The 22,371-nt window shown below is 39.3% G+C and overlaps 3 protein-coding genes across 9 annotated transcripts; 1 reads left to right on the plus strand and 2 right to left on the minus strand.

Moving 5' to 3' along the window:
- Positions 1-3,682: 3,682 nt before the first annotated feature.
- mtfr1l (mitochondrial fission regulator 1-like) lies at positions 3,683-7,325 on the minus strand. The gene is made up of 8 exons (XM_020919678.2): positions 7,113-7,325; positions 6,593-6,733; positions 6,403-6,510; positions 6,219-6,328; positions 5,833-6,047; positions 5,039-5,411; positions 4,591-4,748; positions 3,683-4,515 (listed from the first exon to the last, which is right to left on the minus strand). Exons 2-7 carry the CDS (start codon positions 6,605-6,607, stop codon positions 4,631-4,633), a joined length of 939 nt encoding a protein of 312 aa, XP_020775337.1. The 5' UTR covers positions 6,608-6,733; positions 7,113-7,325; the 3' UTR covers positions 3,683-4,515; positions 4,591-4,630.
- Positions 7,326-7,502: 177 nt separating this feature from the next.
- Positions 7,503-18,209, plus strand: si:ch211-15d5.11 (oxidation resistance protein 1). 6 transcript variants are annotated; one of them, XM_020919580.2, is made up of 16 exons: positions 7,503-7,629; positions 8,204-8,409; positions 8,702-8,898; positions 9,683-9,726; positions 10,175-10,264; positions 11,622-11,786; positions 12,875-13,006; positions 13,070-13,254; positions 13,691-14,016; positions 14,254-14,410; positions 14,806-15,019; positions 15,096-15,212; positions 16,442-16,594; positions 16,965-17,060; positions 17,173-17,246; positions 17,406-18,209. In XM_020919580.2, the coding sequence occupies exons 2-16, from the start codon at positions 8,336-8,338 to the stop codon at positions 17,539-17,541; spliced, it is 2,160 nt and encodes a 719-aa protein (XP_020775239.2). In that variant the 5' UTR covers positions 7,503-7,629; positions 8,204-8,335; the 3' UTR covers positions 17,542-18,209. The 6 variants fall into 6 exon arrangements, with proteins under 6 accessions (XP_020775239.2, XP_020775241.2, XP_020775240.2 ...); XM_020919582.2 differs by having other exon boundaries at positions 14,806-14,989; XM_020919581.2 differs by having other exon boundaries at positions 11,625-11,786.
- Positions 18,210-18,260: 51 nt separating this feature from the next.
- On the minus strand, positions 18,261-22,284 carry selenon (selenoprotein N). 2 transcript variants are annotated; one of them, XM_055162079.1, is made up of 12 exons: positions 21,572-22,284; positions 21,015-21,132; positions 20,803-20,933; positions 20,402-20,614; positions 20,207-20,331; positions 19,984-20,121; positions 19,819-19,900; positions 19,543-19,731; positions 19,357-19,462; positions 19,105-19,217; positions 18,927-19,028; positions 18,261-18,811 (listed from the first exon to the last, which is right to left on the minus strand). In XM_055162079.1, exons 1-12 carry the CDS (start codon positions 21,767-21,769, stop codon positions 18,680-18,682), a joined length of 1,647 nt encoding a protein of 548 aa, XP_055018054.1. In that variant the 5' UTR covers positions 21,770-22,284; the 3' UTR covers positions 18,261-18,679. The 2 variants fall into 2 exon arrangements, with proteins under 2 accessions (XP_055018054.1, XP_020775244.2); XM_020919585.2 differs by having other exon boundaries at positions 18,261-18,847.
- Between the last annotated feature and the right edge of the window lie 87 nt (positions 22,285-22,371).

Consider the following 22,371-nt stretch of genomic DNA (forward strand, 5'->3'; position numbering starts at 1 on the left):
TCCCGATACGATATTGTCATGGTATGAACCTCATGGTACAATATTTATTGCGATATCGTGGGAAAGCTCACGATATGGTGGGGAGGCTCACGATTAGGGATGTAGCAATATACAAATCTCTCAGTACGATAATTCCACGATATACAATACAATATTTATTGCAATATATTTTGGAGGCTAAACAGCTAAAACTGTCAATATGCTACTTTTTCCTCTTAAAATGCCTTGACAAGACTTAATCCAAAGAACTAAGACTTAACAGTGTTTAGAACTGTTATTTCTTCTTGTAGTCTGCACTGAAATGGAGCAAAGGATCATGGTCTATGTAGTTCCGTCCGTCTTTTATTTATTTTTTTGCCACACCATAAAACTTACATTAAGCAAAGAGACTTGTTATTCGATATATTGCGATGGTCCACGATATTATTGTGAGAACTTTGATGATACGATATCATGATATTTCAGTTATTGTTACACCCTTACCATTTATGTTTTTGCTCTTTGTTATTATATTATATTGAGATCTGTGAGCTACTGTGTCCAAATAATTTCCCTTGTGGATCAATAAAGTTTGTCTAAGTCTAAGTTTACTTCTTAATTAGTACATATAGTACATAAAAATAGTAACAGTGGCCACGTAAGAGTGTAATGTGTCATCCGATGGCGTAAAAATCGGTGTAAAAACTATTACTTCACAAAATCTTTGATCCTTATAAGGTAGTCTCATTTGAAAGATGATCACTTTATCCACCTACTACACGATCCAATATGGACCCTGGACATTGCCACTTACGGGAACAATTAACTTAGCATCACAAAGCCATCAAGTTTACAGCAGCGAGGTGCTAATGATGCAGACACATTACAGAAGCCCCTCAAAGGACCCTAAAATAGAGTGTAGAGTATAGAGTAAGTGTGAGTCATGAGTGTTGTGGCGGTGACGCGGGCGGGGTGGGTGGGGGTGTGTGGGTCGGAAGGGGTGCGTAGGTGGGTGGTTGGTGGGGGCACCCTGTCAAACACTCGCTCAGTTGACGGTTGCTACGACACCGAATGGAAGATGACACTCCAACCAAACAAGCACCAAAACGCGCACACACATTTGAAGACAATGTAGATGTTTTGTAAATCAATGGGGCTATGAGAGGAACTGGAACCAATGAAGGGACGGTCTAAAATATCAATAGATTGTGGTACTTCAGTGCAGTACTACAGTAGCCAACAATACTGTGGGCTACTGTACTGATTTATGGCCTTGAATATTTGATGTATATTCTACAAAATCATTTTAAGAGCGCTACAATTATACGTTGCTTGTGGAGAAAGTAAATTTGTTTTGGGGATGGGTGATCATGATTAAAGTTATAATATTAGTATTTTTTGTCTTTAAGAAGTAACTAAAACCATCGGCTGTTTCTCAAAGGAAGCTGTAAATTCCAACATACTATTGGTGTGCCCCTGAGCTGGTCACCTATTTTGCCAATGCATCCAGTGTTAAAAAAACAAACAAAAAACTAATCAAATTGGCAGTCAGCCAGCTCTGTCTAATATTAAAACACATCCACTAATTGTTTTTTTTTTTCCATTCCTAAAATAAAATTTAAATGTGAGATGCTAGAAAATCTGCTTAGTGTGAATGAGATTCTGTGGTCCTCCACCCATAAGTGCCAGACATATTTACCATCCAGATCCATCAAAACCAAAGCCTTCACACTCCATAAAGAAGAGCACAAATGCATTTTCTACCGTGGCAGGGGAGAACACTGGAAGTGACAAATGGCCCTAGTGGTGACAGGCTCTGGGTGAAATTGGGAGTCATTTAGAACCCTGGGTGCTTTTTCTGAGAGCTGTACAGACAGACAGAGGGATGAAAGAGTGGCCAGTGTTCCACCTCACAGGCTTAAGGGCTGCCACGCTCAAGATGGTTATAGTTTAAAGCATTTGCATAGTTCATTTTGTTTTATTAAATGGTCCATATTAAGCTGTTTTCTAATCTGTTATAATGGTGTTTCTTCATCACAAACATACCTGGAGTTGTGTTTTGTTTCATTCACACACATTCTGCATATTTAGGCTGAGTTCTTCTCTCAAACAGAAACACTCTGTTCCACCCTGTGGTAATACTGAAAGTGTTCCAATGTGTTAAACTCCATACACCTTCACTAGAAGCATTTGGATGACTTCAGTCCTGAAATTGCTTATATCTACTGAACAAAAGATAAAAGGAGCTGTTAACTTGAAAACTACCGCTTCATGACTTCACAAGGTGGAACAAAGCATTTTGGGCTTTGGAGATGTAGACAGAATAATAATAAAGATTTACTCAAACATGTGTGAATGAAATAAAACACAGCTCCAGGTCTGTTTTTGAGGAGCTAACAATATTATAACATGACTTAAAGCTGACAAGAGTCAATTACAATCAAATATAGTTAGTTAGGCCCCTGATCTACCCATTATGGACCAACCTTCACCTGTCTACATAACATGCCCACCACAGACACTACAACTGTTGGTATTCTAGTATTCTATTCTAGTGAACATTGTATATACTAGTAAATTATATTTATAACTACCTCAGACATTTTCATTTCACCACAAATTTGTAAAAAACAAAATATGTATTTATTGTTATTTTAAAGACAGTACTGACTCTGCACTTGACCTATCCTTAGTCACTGAGTTAACCTGTCAGAAGCAGAGTCTAGCTAGGGTACTTTACCTGGGATTTTTCACAGTAAAAAACATTTTAAAGCTCCCAAAGCATGCTCTGGTGAAGTTCAAACCTGACTGTGGTCCGCAGGTTTAGCGTGGGAGCGCTGACACAGAGCCCCACAAACAGCTCCCAAAGCCTCTCTTCGTCCAAAATAGGGATAAGGTCCATGATGGAGGTGACGAGAGACAAAGTAGGCCAAGGACTTCCACAGAAAATAGATTCCAGCTCACTGAGGCCCTGATCACCCTGGGAAGAAACAGGCAAAAATGTGGGTTAACTGTCTTCTTTGAAATAAATAATACTACAGAGTGAAGGCTATAGGATAAAAAGGTAACACACTGGAATGTACAGGCTTTTAAATTTCATTCACATACAACCAAATCTGCTGTATGAATGAATCTACTCTGGCTCAGGACCCATCAAAGTAGACTAAACAGCGCTAGAACAGTCCTCAGAGGTTCATTTATAACATTATTATCTGTGTTATTCATGTTGATTATCATTCAATGTGCAGGCTTAATCAAACACTAATGTTGTCCATTTATCATAGATTCCAGCAGAGAGGGCACATAAAGGTTCTCTTTGTCCCATTTTAAGGTGGTCTGTACCAATAATAAATGATTTAGCCGATATGATAAGGTATAGGCAAAATGTTATAATTGGTAATGGATTTGTAATTATGCCTAAATTGCTTTTACCATTTCAAATGCAAATACAGACTTGCAGCTGCTGTAACCAATAGTAAAAAGGAAGCAGTATTAGATTTAACGTGATCTTTTCAATCCACTGATATAAATGCAACTTCACTTCCAAAGTTCCAGACTGTAGTGTTCTACCTACCTACGCATGACCCTATCCACAGACCACGTGTTACACAGAGCTGCACTCTTCAAACATACGCACTGAGCAGCCGCTGCCTATTGGTCTGCAGCGCCCTCGTGAGGACATTTAATGCCATCAGAACATTGGAAATTTCGACAGATCTTTATTTACAAATTAAAAGAACAAGCAATGGTGGTGAGCTCAATTTCAGGACAGTACAACTGAAATGAATAATCTCCCAAATGGATATGTTACTAAAAATAAAAACAAAAAACATGTCAAAGGAGCAGGTTCTTTTCTCACTGCTCTTTAACCTGCTTGCAACCACCAATGAAATATTCCATAAAATTCAAAGACTTACATCATAAATAACGGTCAGAGTTTTTTGTCCAAACAACTTGTCATACGTCAAATGGAAGTTTGGGGAGAGGATGACATCGAAACTGGCAAAACCTGAAGGATTTAAACACCAAGGGTGAAAATTTCCTTACAAAAAAAGTTTTAAATGTTTTAAATAAACAAATGAGTACAAAGGTTGGGGGGTTCACAACAAACCAATGGCACTTAATGCAGTAAAGTATCAAAATGAAGTGGCTCCACCAAGCACGTTTCAATGCATTCCATTGAGTGTGCAGGGCTCAAAATGATACAGTAAGAACAGGCATACCCAGTGCCAAAGAACAAGCAGAAAACACACTGTGTACATTTGCACTCTTTTCCAAACTTCTGAATAGATTATTCACACATTACAAATCTTCAAGTATAATTGAAGATAAAAATCCATGTTCTAGTGGAAATCCAGAGACAGCAGAGGTGTATGTCCAGTCCTTTCTGTCCAACAGCAGATCTGAAGAGGATTGCTTCAACTATGGGCTCCTTTAATATTTTTAGCAACTGGGACCTAGTGTGGGCTTTTCTAGCTGTTAAGTTTCCTTGGCTTGAAGATTGTATGTTGATCCATGTAATCCGTAAGCAGAGACCTAAAAGTACAGAAAAAGTAATTGTGATGTCACAAGTAACCTAAACACTGAAGAAGGTGGTGTGTCAGGAATTACATGGAGCAGACAGATCATGGTGACAGCATTTGAGATCAGGCTATTTCCGTTTTCCACCAGCAGTATCATCCTCTTTTAAAACAAACTTTCTTTTCAGAGCTTCAGAAATGAGGGTGGCTGAATCCTCTTCTCTCAGTGATGTACATCCCCTGTTGTACCTACAAAACGAAGTGTGACAAATCAACCGGCTTATTACTAGAATGAAGTTCTAACGGACATTTTACAACAAAGCAAAGGGACCATCACAATGACATTATATGTATTGAGCAACATTTTCAAAGCTTCACTACTACGTTTTACTCCATACCCACAGCTCAATATGTTCAGATTCAAATAAGGAATATTTTCTGTTACACAGTAGTAAATACTGGAAAGAGGATAGGCTATGGACAGCTGCAGACTTACAGAGACTGTCCCTGCATGTTAAATTATATAGGGATTGTTTTACCTGTCTTTGCTCATCTTCATGCGGTTCATATCCTTTAGGATGTCCATAACATCTGCAAAGCTGGTGGACTTGGACAGAGACACTGTGTCCTCCTCTGCCTCCCTAAAGTCCATGCTGGGTCTGTCCAGGTCAAAAGTGGCAGAAGCTGTCATGGAAACAGGTGGCAGAGGATCGGGCACAAGTTCCGACACCATGGAGACCACATCCTTGTCATCTTCCTCCTCTTCCTCCTCCTCTTCAGTAACATCGCTGATGACAAAAGAGGCAGCAGCTGTGGCGGCAGGCTGGTAGGAAGTGGTCTCAAATGGAGCCAAGGAGAAACTCATACTGGTGTCATCGGGAGACAGCAAGTCAGGCGTCAGGGGATTAGACCCTGAAATGGAACAAAACACATACACCGGTGAAATGTTAATTTAAGTTTTAGCTAAAGTTCACAAATGCTTCAGACCACCTAATCATGACAGTGGAAACAGGCAAATTATTAGTACTTCAACTAATTTCCAGTGATTTATGCTGCTGGGACAGCACTTATTTGATTAAAAAAAATAACATGAGGCAAATTCTCCTCGTAGAAATATAATCTGTATTAAACACTAAAACATAGTGTAGTTTAAATTATATGAACAGACTGTATAAATGAAACTAGACATAAAATCTCCGAGGTGAATCCAGAACACGTAGGAAAGACAGCATCAACTGTAGAGGAGCTCTTCACTTATGCCAACAACCAAAGTTCTTTAGCAAAGGCCAGAACTTTACCCTGACATACACTCATTCAGTTTGTTCTGTTGTACCTGTGTCATTTGCCACAATCTTGGCAATCTGAGCCCGCAGTTTGCTGAGCTCATCCTGCAGGGCTGTGGTGCGGTTCAGAGCTGTGACACCAGGCTTTTTAAGACCCTCCATTCTTTTCAAGCCCTCGCGCCTGAAGTTGGGCACGGATGAATTTCTGTGAAGCACTAGTAGAGGAGTCGGCCGCCACTCGTGTTTCAGTGGACGGCTATCACTCCTGAAAAAATCAAATAAAATTCACACACAAAAAAAAAATTGATTCAGCATTGAAGTAATTTTTACTCTGAAAACTGCATTTCATCACTGTGATCGATCATGCAAATAGAGTTATTCACTTTGTATTTTGAAAAAACAGGAGATACATGGGGAGCATATACTGTACAATCACCTGACTCTTGCATACGTCTCCTCTTCATCTGCAACGATCCAAGCTATATCCGCTAAAGTAGGAACCATGGGCCCATCCAAAGGACGAAGAGGGGGAAGGCCAGGTAGTTCCTGTTGGACAATATTTTATGTTATAAGCATGTAATGAGTCTTGAACAGTGGACACAGCTAAATTATAACAATACCTGAAAACATGCCCTCTGAGGAGGTTTAAGAGGAAGAGTAGAGCCTATTCTTCTCACAACACTACGTGTGGACCCATGGGGCTTATTTTGCCAGATGGGAATGACATCCTATAAAGTACAAATAAACAGTATATTCATTAGGTATGTCATAACTAAATCAAACACATTACCGTCAGGCTGTCATACTTACTGCGTCTGTTTCCATGTTGGTAGTTCAGTAGGCTATTACTCCAGGGACAGTGCACACCTAAGGTTGGTGTAACTGAGGGCTGTGTAACTGCGGCCTCAGCACCTCAGTAAGCAAATGTCATCGCTGGTTGATTGCCAAGTCCTAGGATGCAATTTAGTAATTAATTAACTAGAGCTGTCACTGACGTGCATAAAGGCTCTAACTTGTCCTCTTACATATAAGATGCTAAATTGCCATTACAGTGTGCAGATCTAGTTGTTGAAACAATTAATGAGATATCATTACGAAATAACAATATTTTCAATACATATATAATGCCTCATTGCATAACTATAAATATCAGAAAAACCTAGGTCAAATAAGAATCCCGGTGAATTTGAAGAGCAGCCAATGTGCATTAAGCTATCTTGTGTTAGCGTTAGCATCACGGTTCTGCATGACCTCAGCTACACCCTGCAAACGTGATCAAAGTGTATTTCTGTGTGACTCTATGAATGCAAAAAACGATCTAGAGACGCACCTCAATGTTGACACTGGCCGCATGTAATAAAATAAGAGAGGGATTTATTTGTAGTAGTTTCTCCTATTCGTCTTTCAGAGTTGTGTTGTCGTTGTTTAGGCCGGAAGCCTGTATGTCCTGCTCCTTTGATTTGATTGGTTGAGCGCATGAACGTCCTCTCTCCACCGGCTAAACTAATGCAATATAATAACAAAAGAAAGAAATGCAGTGTGGTAATAACAAATAGAAGTCATTACTATTCTCTCATAAAAGCGCTAGAGGGAGTTATGTTTTGTTTATTCTCCGAATTGTCAATATTATTTTATATTCCAGCCGTCTGCCGGTCTTGAATTCTCTTGACATATAAACACTCTTTGAGCGCGGTACCTGGGCGGGGTCTGGTGTGTGATGTGGATGTGATCAGGATGTTCCGCGCTCCGGAGGTAGCGCTATCTGCAGTACAACCATAACACTGCATTATAGTCTGCTCAAGGGACTGCTGCACCTGGGATGTTGACTGAAGATTTCATCTGCACAGGTTTGAACAAACCATACGGTTCTGCATGTAATCCTCTAATATTAGCCTTGTATTATGCTATCTCGTATCTCTATTATTATATTAGGATGCCTAGTTCTTCTGCTAAGGTGTGCAGTACTGAATAGGATACTTGAATCATTCATTACATGGAAGAATATACGCTATCATTGCATCAGTGAAAGCTATTCAAACCGTAGGCCTAGTGCTTATGGTATTTGGTTAATTGCCTCCGGCTAGTCGAAAATGATACTGAGATAAAGCTAATCTTTCACCCCACAATTTAATTATATGTGTAACGAACTGTCACTGTGTCTGTGCAGTATACTTTAGGCAACCCTAACTAAGCCCAGTAGAAAACTGTGTAGTGTAACAATTCAGCTACTAAATAGAAATGATACTGATGGTTCAGCAGTGGGCCTAATAGTATTGACCATTGGAAACCTGATCCTTTTCACTATAGGAGCTTTTAAGTACTGCTCACTTCCTTGTGTGATCATGTGGCTGAGGGGAGTTATGCTCTCCCCTGTTCAGCCTACTACTCAAATCAGGCCAGACTCTGCTTCTGTTTGTGTAGGTGCTGTAACTGGGGCAAATGACAGACATGGGACATAAAAGGAAGAAGAAGGATACCAGCTGGTGCCCTGATCTTCTGCACTGCTTTGTGGCATCAAGAGGAGAATCAAAACATGCCTCCATCTGAAATGAGATGCAAACTTTAGCCATGGATCACAAACCTCAGAACAAAAGCAGGACCAGCTACTTTGGCAATGTCAAGAACAGGTCACACATTTCTTTACAGATTAGAGGAAAAACCTGCACGATCTAGTTCAGATTTAGACATAAAACACTATAAACTCAGATGGCTTATAAAAAGAGTAAATGTTTTACATTTGCTTAGAAACCACTGACATCGTTATTTCTTTATGGCCTCTTGATTGTACAGTATAAAATAGTGATGCGTTTCTGAATCTGGTTCTGTTCACTATCTTGAATGAATTTCTTGGTATAGTCTATAATCAAATTTTTAGGCTGATAGATGTTTTACCTTGTGTTACCATTTTTTTATGTTTAGGTTGGGGCCTAAGCTGCCCACAGGTGTCTCTCAGCCTCCACAGTTCACAACGAGAACATGGGAGGTCCAGCCTCTGGCCCCAGCTCTGCAGCAGCCCACAGTGAGCAGCCAGAGGAGGCAGCAGCTCATGTCAGCCAGGCCGCTGAACCACACACCCCACATCCGAAATCCTAAACTCCGCCAGTATTACTTGCAAGGTAGAACCTGAAACATGCAGCTAAGTCATTTCAGTAAAGATTTTAAGCATTCAATCACTACATAGATATCCCCTCTGGAGTCTTTTGTAAGGGTTATTTTTTTAAACTGTGGTTAAGGAGAGACACCACAGGCCAAGAACATATTTTTGGTCAGTTTGGTCTTTGGTCTTGGCATACAAGCTTTTTGGAATTGTCCACTTTACACTGAAAGATGTTTTAATATTTAATTTAATCAACTTCCCCCCATAGATTTTAATGGGAAATTATAACTTTAAAGTCTGTTTTCTCTAAATGCATTTTCCCCCATAGACATAATGATTATCACTTAAAGTAGCACAACAAAACACAAAGAATTCCAGTCTTGTACTTAACAAGATTTTAAGGAAACTGAATTTTTTTTTTATTTGATTACAAGTTTGATTTATTCAGGTTCTAATTAGTTGAAAATTGAATTTTTAGGCAAGTTTTCAGTCAGATTTAGTTATATATTTTTCTTTATATGATTAAAGAAACTACAGAAAAAGTTTATAATTGATAGCTCTAAATTTAAAACTTGTTCCTATTTACCTGCACAAAAATAAAATAAGAGAACCATTACATAGTATTTTTCTTTAGGTATAGCTCTGTTGAGGAAGATATACAAGGACCAAGCTTCTGCAGTAAGACAGGTTTAGATTGTTAGCACTAAAATCATTGTAATGTATTTATTCAACACTGCTCTGATTAGGCATCGCTTAAACCTGTAATATATTAATGTTGTTTTTGTTTGTTGTTTGTTTTTTAGGACCGCCATGGGAAGTAAACCGTACAGATGTCTCACATTCAAAGGTTAGAAGGATTTTTATATGGGTGAAAGAATAACTCTTCTGTAAGATATTCACTCCACCATCTCAACTATGTTTATTGCTATAAATATAGTTGTTAAGTCCAGTATTGCCAAAATCAATGTGTAACAATAGGTGGCAGCAACTGATCAACATGACAGCTGCCTGGGAGGAGGGGGGGGGGGTGTAATCTATGACCAACTATGACGATAAAAGGTTCAATGTTCAGAGGGTTTCTTGTGAGTTGTCTGTCAAATGGTGGCACTATGGTGAAGCCTGTGGGGAGTCTTTTTTACAGCCTTTTCCACAAAAATAGTCGAAAAAATATATCTGAACTTTTCGCCGAGGTTTGTGCCTATTTTGACCACCATATTTGTGTCAGGGAATGTATTGGAAATTCTAGACAAGCAGGCCACATTCATTTGCATGACAGTCTGTATTTTGTTACACAGGGTCACCCCGGGGACACCGTCTTTAGTGTTTCATCACAGTTTCACAGCTCATCCCAGACGTCTTCATCAGACACGCTCATCCCTCGAGAAGTAAGATTTTTGTTTTGTACAGCACAATAGAGCTGTAATGTATCACAACTGCTTTCAAGGAACTGCATAGTTATGCATGGATGCAATATTTCATTAATAAGTTTACCTCTGAAAGGATAAAGCTGATTGATAATTCCTTCACAGAAAAGATGTGAAGGTTGGCCTCCACTAAAATACATTAAAATGCTGTTCAGTAGGGCTGTGCAATCAGTTGAATTCTCTTTTCTCTAATCGTCAATGATCAGCTTGGGGCTTTTTAATCGAGAGGTCCACAGCCAGTCCTCCTTTGTGTTAAATGGCACTGAAATGGCACTAAAATTCTGTATTGTTTCAGAATTGTTGTTTCCAAATTATTATTGAAATCAGTTTTATTATTAAAGTAAAATTTTATCCAGAATTATTATTGGTCAGTATGAATTTAAGTTGTTTTTTCAGTGATTTGAATAGACTGTATTTAGTTGTTTTTTTTATTATTATTGTTTATATTTAGTTTTCATGTAAGCTTTTCACTTTTTTAAGCTTTTTCTTTTAGCTGAAGGTTTCATTTTCCATTTCCTGTCACAATGTACTGCCCATTGCCTTTATGCATTTATATTAACATCTTTTTAGTAAACTAAGAAAAAGCTCTTTCCATTTCTATGTTTTAATAGTTTGCATTCACATTCTAGGAGGAGAGGCCTACATAACTCTATAGGAAATGCTCAAACAATAGAAAGCAAATTGTGAACTTTAATCTGACAATCATGTCTTTGGGCTTGAATAATGGTGGCACTTTTTGAGGATATGGTGCTTATGCTTATTTATCCAGACATTGAAGTTAGTGCCAGTTTTATTTCATGTGCATAGACTCAATAATTACAGAGATATAACCATAAACCAGGTTAACAAATCTTTAGTCTGGCATTTTAACATCAAATTCAGCAAATAGATTTCTGACCTGTCCTCCAGTTTAACGATTAGTGTGTTGTGATGTCACATATGAACCCCACTTACCAGAACTATGTGCATCTTAAATTTAGCTAGAAGCAGGAAGTGTGTTTGTCAAGTTTTAGTCAATCAGGTGATCATTACATCATAAAACTTATCCTCATGATACAAAAGGACATTATCTTTTGTTTTGCTAACTCACTAAAATGCCACACACTGGTATATTGTTTTCCATAAATAAGGGCCCTGTTGCCAAATCCACGTCATGCACACCTCATGCACAGGGAGAGGGATGTCAGAGGAGATTTAAGTCCAAACAGATTCATGCAGGAGATGTGGGGCCGTGGAAAGAGGAAGTGCTCCCTCCAGTAACTCAGCCTTGTCATAATCTCTGTCACAGTCTGTGTTAATCATGGCGTCTTTTCTCAAGCAGCTGCTGGTCGTGCCTAAAGAGAAGACCTTATCTACAACTCAAGAGGAGCCACCGTTACAAGCTACAACAAAGTCCAACCTGCATTCTAAAGCCAAGTCAGAAATAGGAGACGTTTCGACTGCTCATTCCCCATCACCAGAAGCTGAATATGACAAACTACTGGTAAGCACAAGTGTTATTCCACTATCCTGGCATGAGACTATAGACAGGCACTGTGTGGAAGGCTGTCAACATATTTTCTATTTATAGTCAAGTACTCCTGGATCACAGAGCTAAACAGAATTTCTAAATCTTGTTGTTAGTTTGATAGGATTTCTCACGTCTGTGCAACCAGCTAGGGCTGAGCGATTAGTGAAAAAAATCAAATTATCGATTATCAAGCATTTTAATTGGGATTACATTTTTGAGTTATGTTTTAAAAATAGGATTCTGTTCAGATATCTAATAAAGTCCTGAAGAATTGGCAAAAATAGTTAAATATGCACTAAATACAAGAACATGTACATCTCAGCACATGTTTGTACAGATCTAAACTACAACGTGAGCAGTTTTTATGCAGAATAAGACAGTCTATTTTGCTGTTTGTGGAGGAAATTAAGGTACTTCAAAAGTAGCAGCTTTTGTGATTTACTAATTTTACCACCCATTTAAATGGTGTTTTGGATTCATTTCACTGCAATTAATACGACAAGCAGCAATTTAATTGTTGTGAGTTTGTGTATGTAGATGTTTTCTCCTTTTTCCACTTCTGGCATGTGGTAGCAACAAGTTTCTCTATCATTTGTGTGAACATTATATGTTCAGTACCTGCTTTTGCAGTTTTTATCTTGATACTGTCCTCATGCCATGAACCAGTGAGAATGATAATCAGGGAAAGGTGAGGCAGAACTTGATTGTAAACAAAGCCAGGGCAGATTTAAACTCCTCCCTTTAGGGGCATGACTTGTGAGTATAAATGCTAGTGTCTCGGACCAGCACCAGTACAATTGGAAATCACTTCTGGATGGGAACCGAAACGTCTTGATTTCAAAACCAACTGTCCGGATAACTAGCTTTGAAACTTGTGTCCAGTCCTGGTTGAATGAAGGATTACACCATCTTGTATGTATTGTTATGTCAAGCCTTTCATTATTTACTGCAAACTACATCATATTTTTACTTTTAACTTAGACTCCAGAACTGTTTGGGTCTCAAATTATATTTTTATGTGTTATACAAATGATCTCACATACACGTTACCTCTCTGATAGGATGTGGAGGCGGTGCCAATGCCTGATGGACAGCTCTGTTTACTGGCCCTCCCTCCTGAGTGCTGTGAGGGCGAGGGAGCAGACGCTACACCATATCTGAAGCTATTTTGCCGCTATATCACTGACTGCAAGGTACAAAACAACATCTATAGTCTAGTAGTCAGACTGGATTTTCACTCTCTCTGTCTCCTTCAGGGGGTGGTATCTGGCATTCTTCTGGTGACTTCCAATAAGCTTTTCTTTGACCCGTGTAAGACCCATCCCCTGGTCAAGGAAAATGGTTGTGAAGAGTACGTCCTGTCCTGCTCAGTGGACAGTCTGGCTTCGGTCTCATTCTATTCAGATATCACCCACATTCATTTCAACACTTCTCAGCAGAGGTTAGTAGAGATTCACACAAGCAAGCACACACATGATTCAACCAGGAGAGTCTAGCAGACACCTACAAATGAACAGTGTGCAGTGAAACGCTTATTAAATGGATAAATCTAGACTAAGGCAGTTAGACATAAGCTGGGGTGGCTGCAGAGGTTGATGGTTCTGCTGCTGCAGTGGAGATGGAGTTGATGAGGGTTTTGTTTCCTAGTTTTAAAGTATGAGAGAGAAAGTGCATTTGTGTGAAAACAACATTTTGAGAGGTGATTGGCTGAAAGGCAAAGGAGAAGGCTGTGATTGGCTAACAGTGAAAGACAGGTGACAGGAGGTGAAAAAAAGTTTGGAAATTTAGTTATTCTGTTTGAATAATTAAAAAAAAAACTTATAAAACTCAACTTTTCTAAAACATGAAAGAATAAGAATTGTATCTGTCTTTTTTAGGAGAAAAGGAAAGACACTTTTCCAAAAGTTAAAACCATTTAAAAGCCAAACAAACCATCATCCCGGTCACACAGATGATGCAACCTCGGTGGATTCTGCTTTAAGAGATGCAGATGTGTGTGATGGTGGCGAGGAGGAGGAATCTGCCAGCAGAGACATGGCAGAGGTGGAGAGGGAGCTGGACAGCGATCTGCTCAATGGTCTGTACGACCCAACAGCAGCAGCTGTCTGCAGCAGTGCTGCTACATTCTGTTGTGGTGGACCAGAGGACACCAGTGGACTGAAGATGGAGGAAGAGACGTCAGCTGTGAAACAGCACAGTACAGGTAAATCTCATACTCAGGGGGAAAGTATTATCTGGATTTCTAGAATGATGGGTCTATTTGCACTTTCGTTGATAGAGCAGTGGAATAAACCTGTCTTTTAAATACTTTTTGGTGCAGGCTGGAAATAAAATCTTGAGATACTTTGACACGTGTTATGAAATTAGAGACAATACTTTTATAAAAGTATAAGCTGTGCCTCTAAACCAGTGATTCCATAACAGTCCTCTTTAATCCCAGTATGTGGACGACCATCACAGAACAGTCCTGGGAGCCTTATGTTTGTGCGACTGCGTGCTCAGCTGTCTGCGGGGAGGAGGAGGGGTCCTGGTGTGCAGCTCGGGTCGTCCAAAACACTACCAAGAAGAGACACATGGCTTGCACTGTCACAGGAGAGGTAAGAGTCTTCATAGTGAATGCTGTAGGAAGGCACTATCAGGCGTTTGATTATTATAGTTATAGTTTTTTTCTAATAGTCTCATTTGGCTCATTGTAGTTTCACATTAACACACATACTTTATGCTTACACACTGGCCCTTATCCAAACACTAGCACCGCTCTGTCTACCACTGAAGTACAAAGGTAACAGCAAAAGCATTTAATCTTTGACATTCTGACTGCTTCAATAGCAAATCCTGAAAGTGACTCATTGATCAAATGTTCTTTTGAGTCAAACAAAATTCACTTTAAAAAAGTCGCTTTGCAAGGGAAAACATTTCAACTGATTTCTTAACCAAATGGCTGAAGGAGCCTATGTATGTTCTTCAAGTAACATAGCTTTTATCCCGACAGCTCGGATGAGTTGTACGCCTACCTTACACAGTGTTGCCCGGACCTGTGTTTACTAGAAGGGGCGCAAGAGGAGGATGAAGATGAATTTGTTCTAATTGAGGACAAAGAGCAAGTGAGTGAGGAGGAGGAGGAGGAGAAGGAGGGAAACTTCCAGAGACACCGCTGCTCAGGAGAAGACTGGGAGGTTAGAGGAATACACAGGAGTACACAAGCTGTAAACAAGTTCAGGTTATGCAGTTTTTGAATCACAAGACCATTTTTTTAATTGTTGCACTGGTCTTGTGCTTTAGATGGTAGTAATGGACGAACACAGGGAAAGGTCAATTCTTGCAATTGACAAGGAACCAGAAGGACTACAGAGTATTGTGGAGCGCAGCCATATTTTAGAAGCTTCACATGTGAAAGAGGTGAGTGACATATTTGCTCATGTAAACTACAAAAATGTGATAGTGACAACCTACATTTGAATTCATACTTGCTTTTAGGAATGAATGACTCACATTGACTGAATGATTCATATCCACTAAACTATAATTACAAATGTGTTGAATTGACGCAAGTATAAATACCAATAAGGTGATGTTAAAAAGAAATAAAAAAAAATATATAAAACACTGCATATAAAACATGAAGGAATAATTAGTGAACACCATTATTTTAGTGGGAAATTTTTTTTTTTAAAGTCATTAATAAGGTTGACCTATGTTTGGCTCACATTAAAAATAAACTAAACAATTTATAACTGAAAAAAATCATAGCTACAACTAATGATTGTTTGCTCTTACATTCCAAAAAAATGGGAACTATTAACATGGGACTGAAACACTGGTTCTGAATTCTGAATTCATGATAACTTATTGTATATTTAAACACATGTTTGTCTGTGTCAAGAAGTTTGAGGGCTACAACTTTGAACTTTTGGTGTGAAAACTATGGTTAGGATGAGGACTTCAGGTGCTTGTCTTGTCCTGTCTAGTTTGTCTTGTACTGTTTTGTCCTGTCTATTTCTGTTGGTCCTGATTACCTGTCCCGTTTTTTGGTCAGTATTGTTTAATCTTTGGTTGGAATTTTTGTTAAATATTATTATTGTTTTTATTTGTTTATTTATTATTTGTTGTTTATTTGTATTTGTTTTATTTGTTTATTTGTTGATGTTTGTTATTATTTCATTTGTTGTGTTGATGTCTGTCTGGTTGACTAAAATTATTATATCACAGAGATTATGAATAAAAAAAGAGGTAACAAAAAAAAAAAGAACTAAAGGAATAGTTAGTCACATATTTGAAGGAAAAAGTTCCAAGTTTATTTCGTAGACTCTATTTGAGGTGTGTCGCTTTACATATCCACTCGAGTGTGTCTTCAATGAATGAGTTAATGAATAAAAATAAAAAAAATAGGAAATTTGTTTATATTATGTTAGTACTTATTATTAGGATAATTTTTGCATATCATATTTGTAATTGCCATATTTATATATACTGAGTAGTACATTTAAACCTTGGTTTTGTATACAGTACATTTAACAATAGCCTTATCCGTTGCACTGCAGCCAACCCCAGCTTCGTCTGCTGCTGGTTAGCCTCCACTTCCTTCCGTTTGGACTTTTATTGCTTTTCTCTGCTTTGATCTCTCTCAGCTTTGTAAGGAGCTGCCTCCCAGGACTGTGGGCCATACCTGGAAACTAACATACAGCACTTCACGCCACGGATCTAGCCTCAAGTCTCTGTACCGAAAAGTCAGCACTTCGGATTCCCCAGCTCTCATAATTATAAAGGATGCACTCGATGAGGTACATGTAGTGTTAATGTGATTCGTGATCAGGTTTAAACAGCATCAGTTGAAGATCCTATATTATCCAAAACTGACTCATGTGAGCTTTATGCCGTGTTAGAATATTCTCAAAAAATGTACCTGGAGTTTCATTCACACATTTGAGTAACCCTTTATTACTAGTCTGTCTACATCTCCAAAACACAAAATGACGCAGTAGTTTTCAAGTTAACAGCTACCTTTTACCTTTTGTTCAGTAAAGATTGGCACTTTCAGGGCTGAAATTATCCAACAACAAAACACAGCTCCAGGCATGTTTGTGACGAGGAAACATTATAGCATAGATCAATGTAATATAGGCCCTTTAATCATGTTTGAATGGCTCATAGGTGTTTGGTGCCTTTCTCTCCCATCCCCTGAGACCCAGTGAAGCCTTCTATGGCACAGGAGAAACTTTCCTCTTCATGTTGCATCCACGGTTTAAGGTACAAGTGTCATTTCAACTCCAAACTGCTCATCAAGATTCCAACATTCAAAGTATTTTCATTTTAAAAACCTTTAAAGAAACACTGAATTCTAAAATGTGTTTATCTGCAGTGTTTCAGATGGACTGGGGAAAACTCCTTCTTCATAAAAGGTGACTTGGATTCCTTCGCTATTGGAGGAGGAAGGTAATATTAAAAATTGTTCTTTATGTTTTTATTTTTTTTAATAGGTCTAATTGTCTCACCCCCTCTGCCATTCCCTGCTTGTCAAATCCAATGAGAAATTGTGGGAGTACTGAGCTACATATTTGAAGTGTAACTGTTTTTGTGTTCATGCTTTCACAGCGGTCACTTTGGGCTGTGGGTGGATGAGAATCTGTACTTGGGCCGCAGCAGCCCCTGCTACACTTTCAATAACTGCTGCCTCTCAGAAACAGATGACTTTCGAATCATGGAGCTCGAGGTGTGGACTTTTGGATGAGCTCTGCTTCAATCAGCCGCCTCTAGCAACTTGTAGTTTATCACTAAGTGAAAGTGCTCATTCATTCAATGTATAGTCCATCTCTTTATAATGGACATGAATGCTGTGAATTTATCTTAATCACAAAAGTACAGACTGATCCAGAACAGCATGCTGCTCCTGGAGAGAAGACTCATTCCTGTGGGTTAGGCATAGATGCTGTGGTTAGACTGAGACCACTGGAGCAATCTGAAGAGCCAAAGTTCTCAAAGCACTCCTTAGAAACAGTTATGTTAATGTGAATCTCAAGTAATTTTAATGGTTTACAATATGAGCACACTTATGGCCGTTCTTAAGATGTGTGTGCTGTCCTAACTGTACACTAAATATAATGTGTCTTATTCAAAAAGCTACTGAACATACAGAGATGCCTTGCTCACCCATCATCTCTAGTATATACAGGGCTTTCCACTAACAGAATACATTCTTAAAGATCAGGACTGCTTTCCTGAAACCTCTTAAACAACTGGCAGGCTCATACAGACACTTTCAATATCAGGCATTGCTGCCTTGAGAAAACATTATAGCAGCTACATCTACATGTAGAATTAAATCTGTAAGTCATCTGGATGTGTACATTGTAAAGTATTGTAGAACAGAAAAAGTTAAATTAAAATCATTGTCACGTACCACTTGAATTGAATTAATCATATAATATGAAGGAAAAAATTCACAAGACATTTATGTTATGAAATATTTTGACTGTTTATATAGTTACCATCATTTACTTGTTTTTTAATACAAAGTACAAAAATGTAATGATTTCATGTGCAACAGTGTAGTCTGTACGGTGTTTACATCCCCGGAGATAAAGATGGGTGTTCCCTAAAGCTGCCTCAGTAATAACATCAGGCCTTGCCCAGTCTAGAGGGAGCTTTGAGGCAAATCCTTCACAAATACTGAACAACAACTAGAGACAACTAGCCTCATCTCTGTGGGAGCCTAAAGCCACTGAACTCCACTGGTGAAGAGTGCCTGTGCTTGTACAAACATGTTATATAGTTCCCTTTTAGGTCACTGCAACATTTAAACAAATAAATAAATAGTATCAACAATGTTAAAGATTTGGTAAATCCAACAGTTGAGTCTCAGTAACATATTATTCTGTCAGGTACGGCTTTGCCTTCTCCAAGCCCTCCTTCAGAAAGCCAAGATAAGTTGATGTGGAGGGGTCCTCGAAGCTCCCAGTGAAGCTGAAAGTGGCTCCCTCCTCCTCTGGTTTCATGGCAGTCTGATCCAAGAAGTAGTTAGCATTAATATGGTGAACCTACAGGTACAAATACTATGAGTATCCCAATATCAAAATTAAGTAAAAGCTAGTTTTTATTAAAAGTATATATATTTACAATGGTCCCATTAGGCAGTGCCACCATCATCTCCACAGGAAAGTTATAGTTCTCCAAGTGTAGGCGGGCCTTTTCACTCAGCACAGGGTTCTTTTCATCAGCCTATTCAAGTAGGGGCTTTATATTAAAACATACATTCATTTTATGCATCCATTGTATGATAAGTATGGCCACAAACCTGCATGTCCTCTAGTTCTTTGACTAGTGACCAGCTGCTAATGAAGCTCTGGTTGAGGAGGGCCAGAACGGGCGAACTTTCCAGGACTGTCTCCCGGAGAGTTCGCCCTGAACCTGAACACAGAACAACATTCATTCACCAGTCAGTCATTACGCTTGTGAACAACTACATTTAGCAAAAAAAACACAAAAAAAACACTCTAAATATGTATACTGTTCTGTAGTTAGAAAGACAATGCACAGTGAATCTCACCTCAGCATGACTGGTCATCTAGTGCCCCCCACAGTAAAATGGAATGCACAAGTTTGTTCTCTGCTTCTGCTCTTTCAAAAGCTTTTGAGAAAGGCAGGTAATCCACCTGCGGTAGAGCAAGAGATAGAAGGTTCATACTGTGACTGAAGTCAAACTTCATAAGTACAAATGTTTAGAGATGCAAACCTTCTTGAATGGATAATAAGTGACCTCCATGCGGTGAAGAGCTTCTTGATGACTGATCTCTGAGGTCCAGATGATGTCCTCAAAGACAAACTGGATTGGATCCAGGTTGCTCCCTTTACTGTCAATAACATTACCTTCCTCATCAAAAATGACAGAGGGAGTGGACGGGCCAGTGGACAGCAACTCCATCTGCACAAGGGCAATTTAAAATAAAAAAATAATAATCTGAGCCACAACTGAGAATGAAGTAATGTGTTATAAGGCAGATAACTGAACCTGTGGGAGGTATCCTATGTCCACTTCCATGTTGCTACTTTCACTGGCGCCATACAGCCACTCCATGTCCACATTTAGAGACCTGAGTCCAAAGAAAGTAAGATACAAAACATGTAACATAACACAATAGTGATATAGTGAATCATTTGACGTAGCCACTTGTACCTGTTATTAGGGACATAAAGGTGGAAGTGGCGAACATGAGAGCCATCTTTGGAGAGCACAATGTTACCAGTGAACTGCCCTGGAGTGAACCAGAAGGGAAAGTTTGGTACTTCATTCAGCTGGAACTCTGCATGAATCCTGGACACACAATCAAGCAAAAATTACTTCAAAATGACCTCAACACTGTACAACTATATTGTTATACCATTATAATTGGGCTTACCTAAAGGAAATATCAAAATAGAAGTCATTGCTCGCACGAATGCAAGCCACAGTGCCCTGAGGAGCAAACCGAGATTTGATAAAAGGCCGAGGGTGAAACATACTCAACAGGGAGTGAATGAGAACCTGAAACATATATTTATTTCAATCACAAACAGGCACTTTCCACATTTTTATTTTTGAGCAATTAGCTTACCTCTTTGCCCTTTGGAGTGGGAGGGTGGTAGCGATTGTTTGGCAGGTAACCAGTAAAAATGTTTAGTTCACTTGCAATCACCCACCATGTGGCTCCCACATCCACTTTGTTCTTTGGAGGCAAGAAGACTCTGAACTGGCTGGCCGAGAGGGTGGAGGAGGGCACTGCTGGAGATGTCCAAGAGCGCAGACCACTCAGAGAGCTGTGAGAAACCTGGACCAGCAAAACATGAATGATCATTGATCTTCTGTGAAATAATGCATCTATACATTCTGTTCCACAATTAGAATACATGAGCAAAAGTTTATTTTTTACTTGAAGAGTTGAAAATGTAAGTGAGTGAGGTTCATCAATAATTACATTCTGAATGAGTTAAGGAGCATTTGTAAAGTAAAACCTACCCCAAGGAAACCATCCTTGCTCTTTGTCATAGAGTCCAGCTGGAGAGGCTGCATTTTTGCCACCAATGTCAAAGTCTCTCCATTGGGGTCGTGTATGATTTCTTCGTCCACTTCCATGGGGGGTGTAATTCCTACAGAAAAGGTGCATCATTAGTCAGAAGACTGACATCACACCATAGAGATAAAATGTGGGTAGTAAATGCATGTGGTACCAGTTAGTTTCTCCACAATAGGCTTGAACTCCTCTGGACTGAGATAGTAGTCATGGTCTGTGTCCAAAGAGGAGAAGAGGAATAGTCCCTCTGCTCCCAGGACATGCAGACTCTGCTCCTGCAGACACACATCAATTATGTTACACTGATCCTATTGTTATGCTGCATGCTGCAGGCATTAATGTCATGTGCTGAATCAAAACTGGGGCAGCAATTAGAATTAAAAAAAAATCACTCAAATATATTTTGCACCATTTCTGAGCAGCCCTGAAGCCAGTGATGCAGACAACAGACAGATGCGTGCCTCCTAGTGCACTTATAATGGAGGTAAGAGGGTGGGAGAGGACAACTGAGAGCAAACAGGGATAGCAGACTAAAAGGAGTAGAGTTCTGCCAGCTGGGGCAACTAACAATGGAGAGGAGAAGCATACTTTGAATCCAGTTTTATGGATAGGATGTTGTAACTCCACAAAGAGAGGATTCGTTCCTAAACAGTAAATCTAATTCCAAAGACACTGAGTTGACTTGATAAAAACTTTCGCAGATGCGCAGCTTACATGACGTCTCAGAAGCTGGGCATCCTGGTAGTACTTGACCCCAAAAGCGAGAAGAGGCGCAGCTCCAACAAGGATCAGAAGCCACATTCCTCTCCGGACCCACCACACAGAACTTGTCCCCGGGCGAGCGGCTCCATTTCGCACAGGATTTCTGCTGCTGCCATCCTCCTCTGGGCTTTTATCCACGTCTGCGGCCATCCCCACCTCCTTCCTTCACTGCGGCTAATTAAGATAAGGAATGCAGTCAGACATTAGCCTTGATGCGAGGTTTACTCTAACATTTCTCAGTCTATATCAGAAATGGGCGGCTCGGATTGTCTGAGACCGGGTGCCACGCTCTCATACTCGAGGACAGGCAACAGCTGGGACGGGTTCTGGGGGGCTAGCTACAACACAGGTTTTATTTCCCACACAGAGACATAAAGTTACAAAAAAGACAATATGAACACACCGGAAGTCTTTACAAAATAAAAGCTTGATTCACTTTGTATCATCGGACAAACACCGTTGAACACATTTTAATTTGAAGGGAAAAGTGGCTGTAGTGTTGGCTACTCAATACATCAGTAAATAACATGGTCATTTACATAAAAGCATCCTCAATTACAAGGTTTCCAGCCAAAAACAGCTGCAAATTTTCTTCTCTTTAACGAAGAATCCAGAGACTACGCATTCTTTAAACAGACTACTTTCATGCAATAAAAATTATATATGATTGTGTAATGTCTATGATTTTTAATTTTATATCTACATAATAATTCTGACTACAGCACATTACATGAGAAAATGCAGAATTTGTA

Source organism: Boleophthalmus pectinirostris, unplaced genomic scaffold (genome assembly GCF_026225935.1).
Source record: "Boleophthalmus pectinirostris isolate CB_2022bp ecotype Guang Dong unplaced genomic scaffold, ASM2622593v1 HiC_scaffold_10, whole genome shotgun sequence".
NCBI lineage: Eukaryota > Metazoa > Chordata > Actinopteri > Gobiiformes > Gobiidae > Boleophthalmus > Boleophthalmus pectinirostris.

Excerpts from the sequence above, each read along its gene's own strand:
- mtfr1l (XM_020919678.2), bottom strand. Across the intron at positions 6,048-6,218 it reads GAGACGTATGCAAGAGTCAG|GAGTGATAGCCGTCCACTGA; the intron begins GTGATTGTACAG and ends TGATTTTTTCAG. Across the intron at positions 5,412-5,832 it reads GATTGTGGCAAATGACACAG|GGTCTAATCCCCTGACGCCT; the intron begins GTACAACAGAAC and ends GTTCCATTTCAG.
- si:ch211-15d5.11 (XM_020919580.2), top strand. The coding sequence starts at position 8,336 with ATGCAAACTTTAGCCATGGATCACAAACCTCAGAACAAAAGCAGGACC. Across the intron at positions 14,411-14,805 it reads CTTGCACTGTCACAGGAGAG|CTCGGATGAGTTGTACGCCT; the intron begins GTAAGAGTCTTC and ends TTATCCCGACAG. Across the intron at positions 17,061-17,172 it reads TGTTGCATCCACGGTTTAAG|TGTTTCAGATGGACTGGGGA; the intron begins GTACAAGTGTCA and ends GTTTATCTGCAG.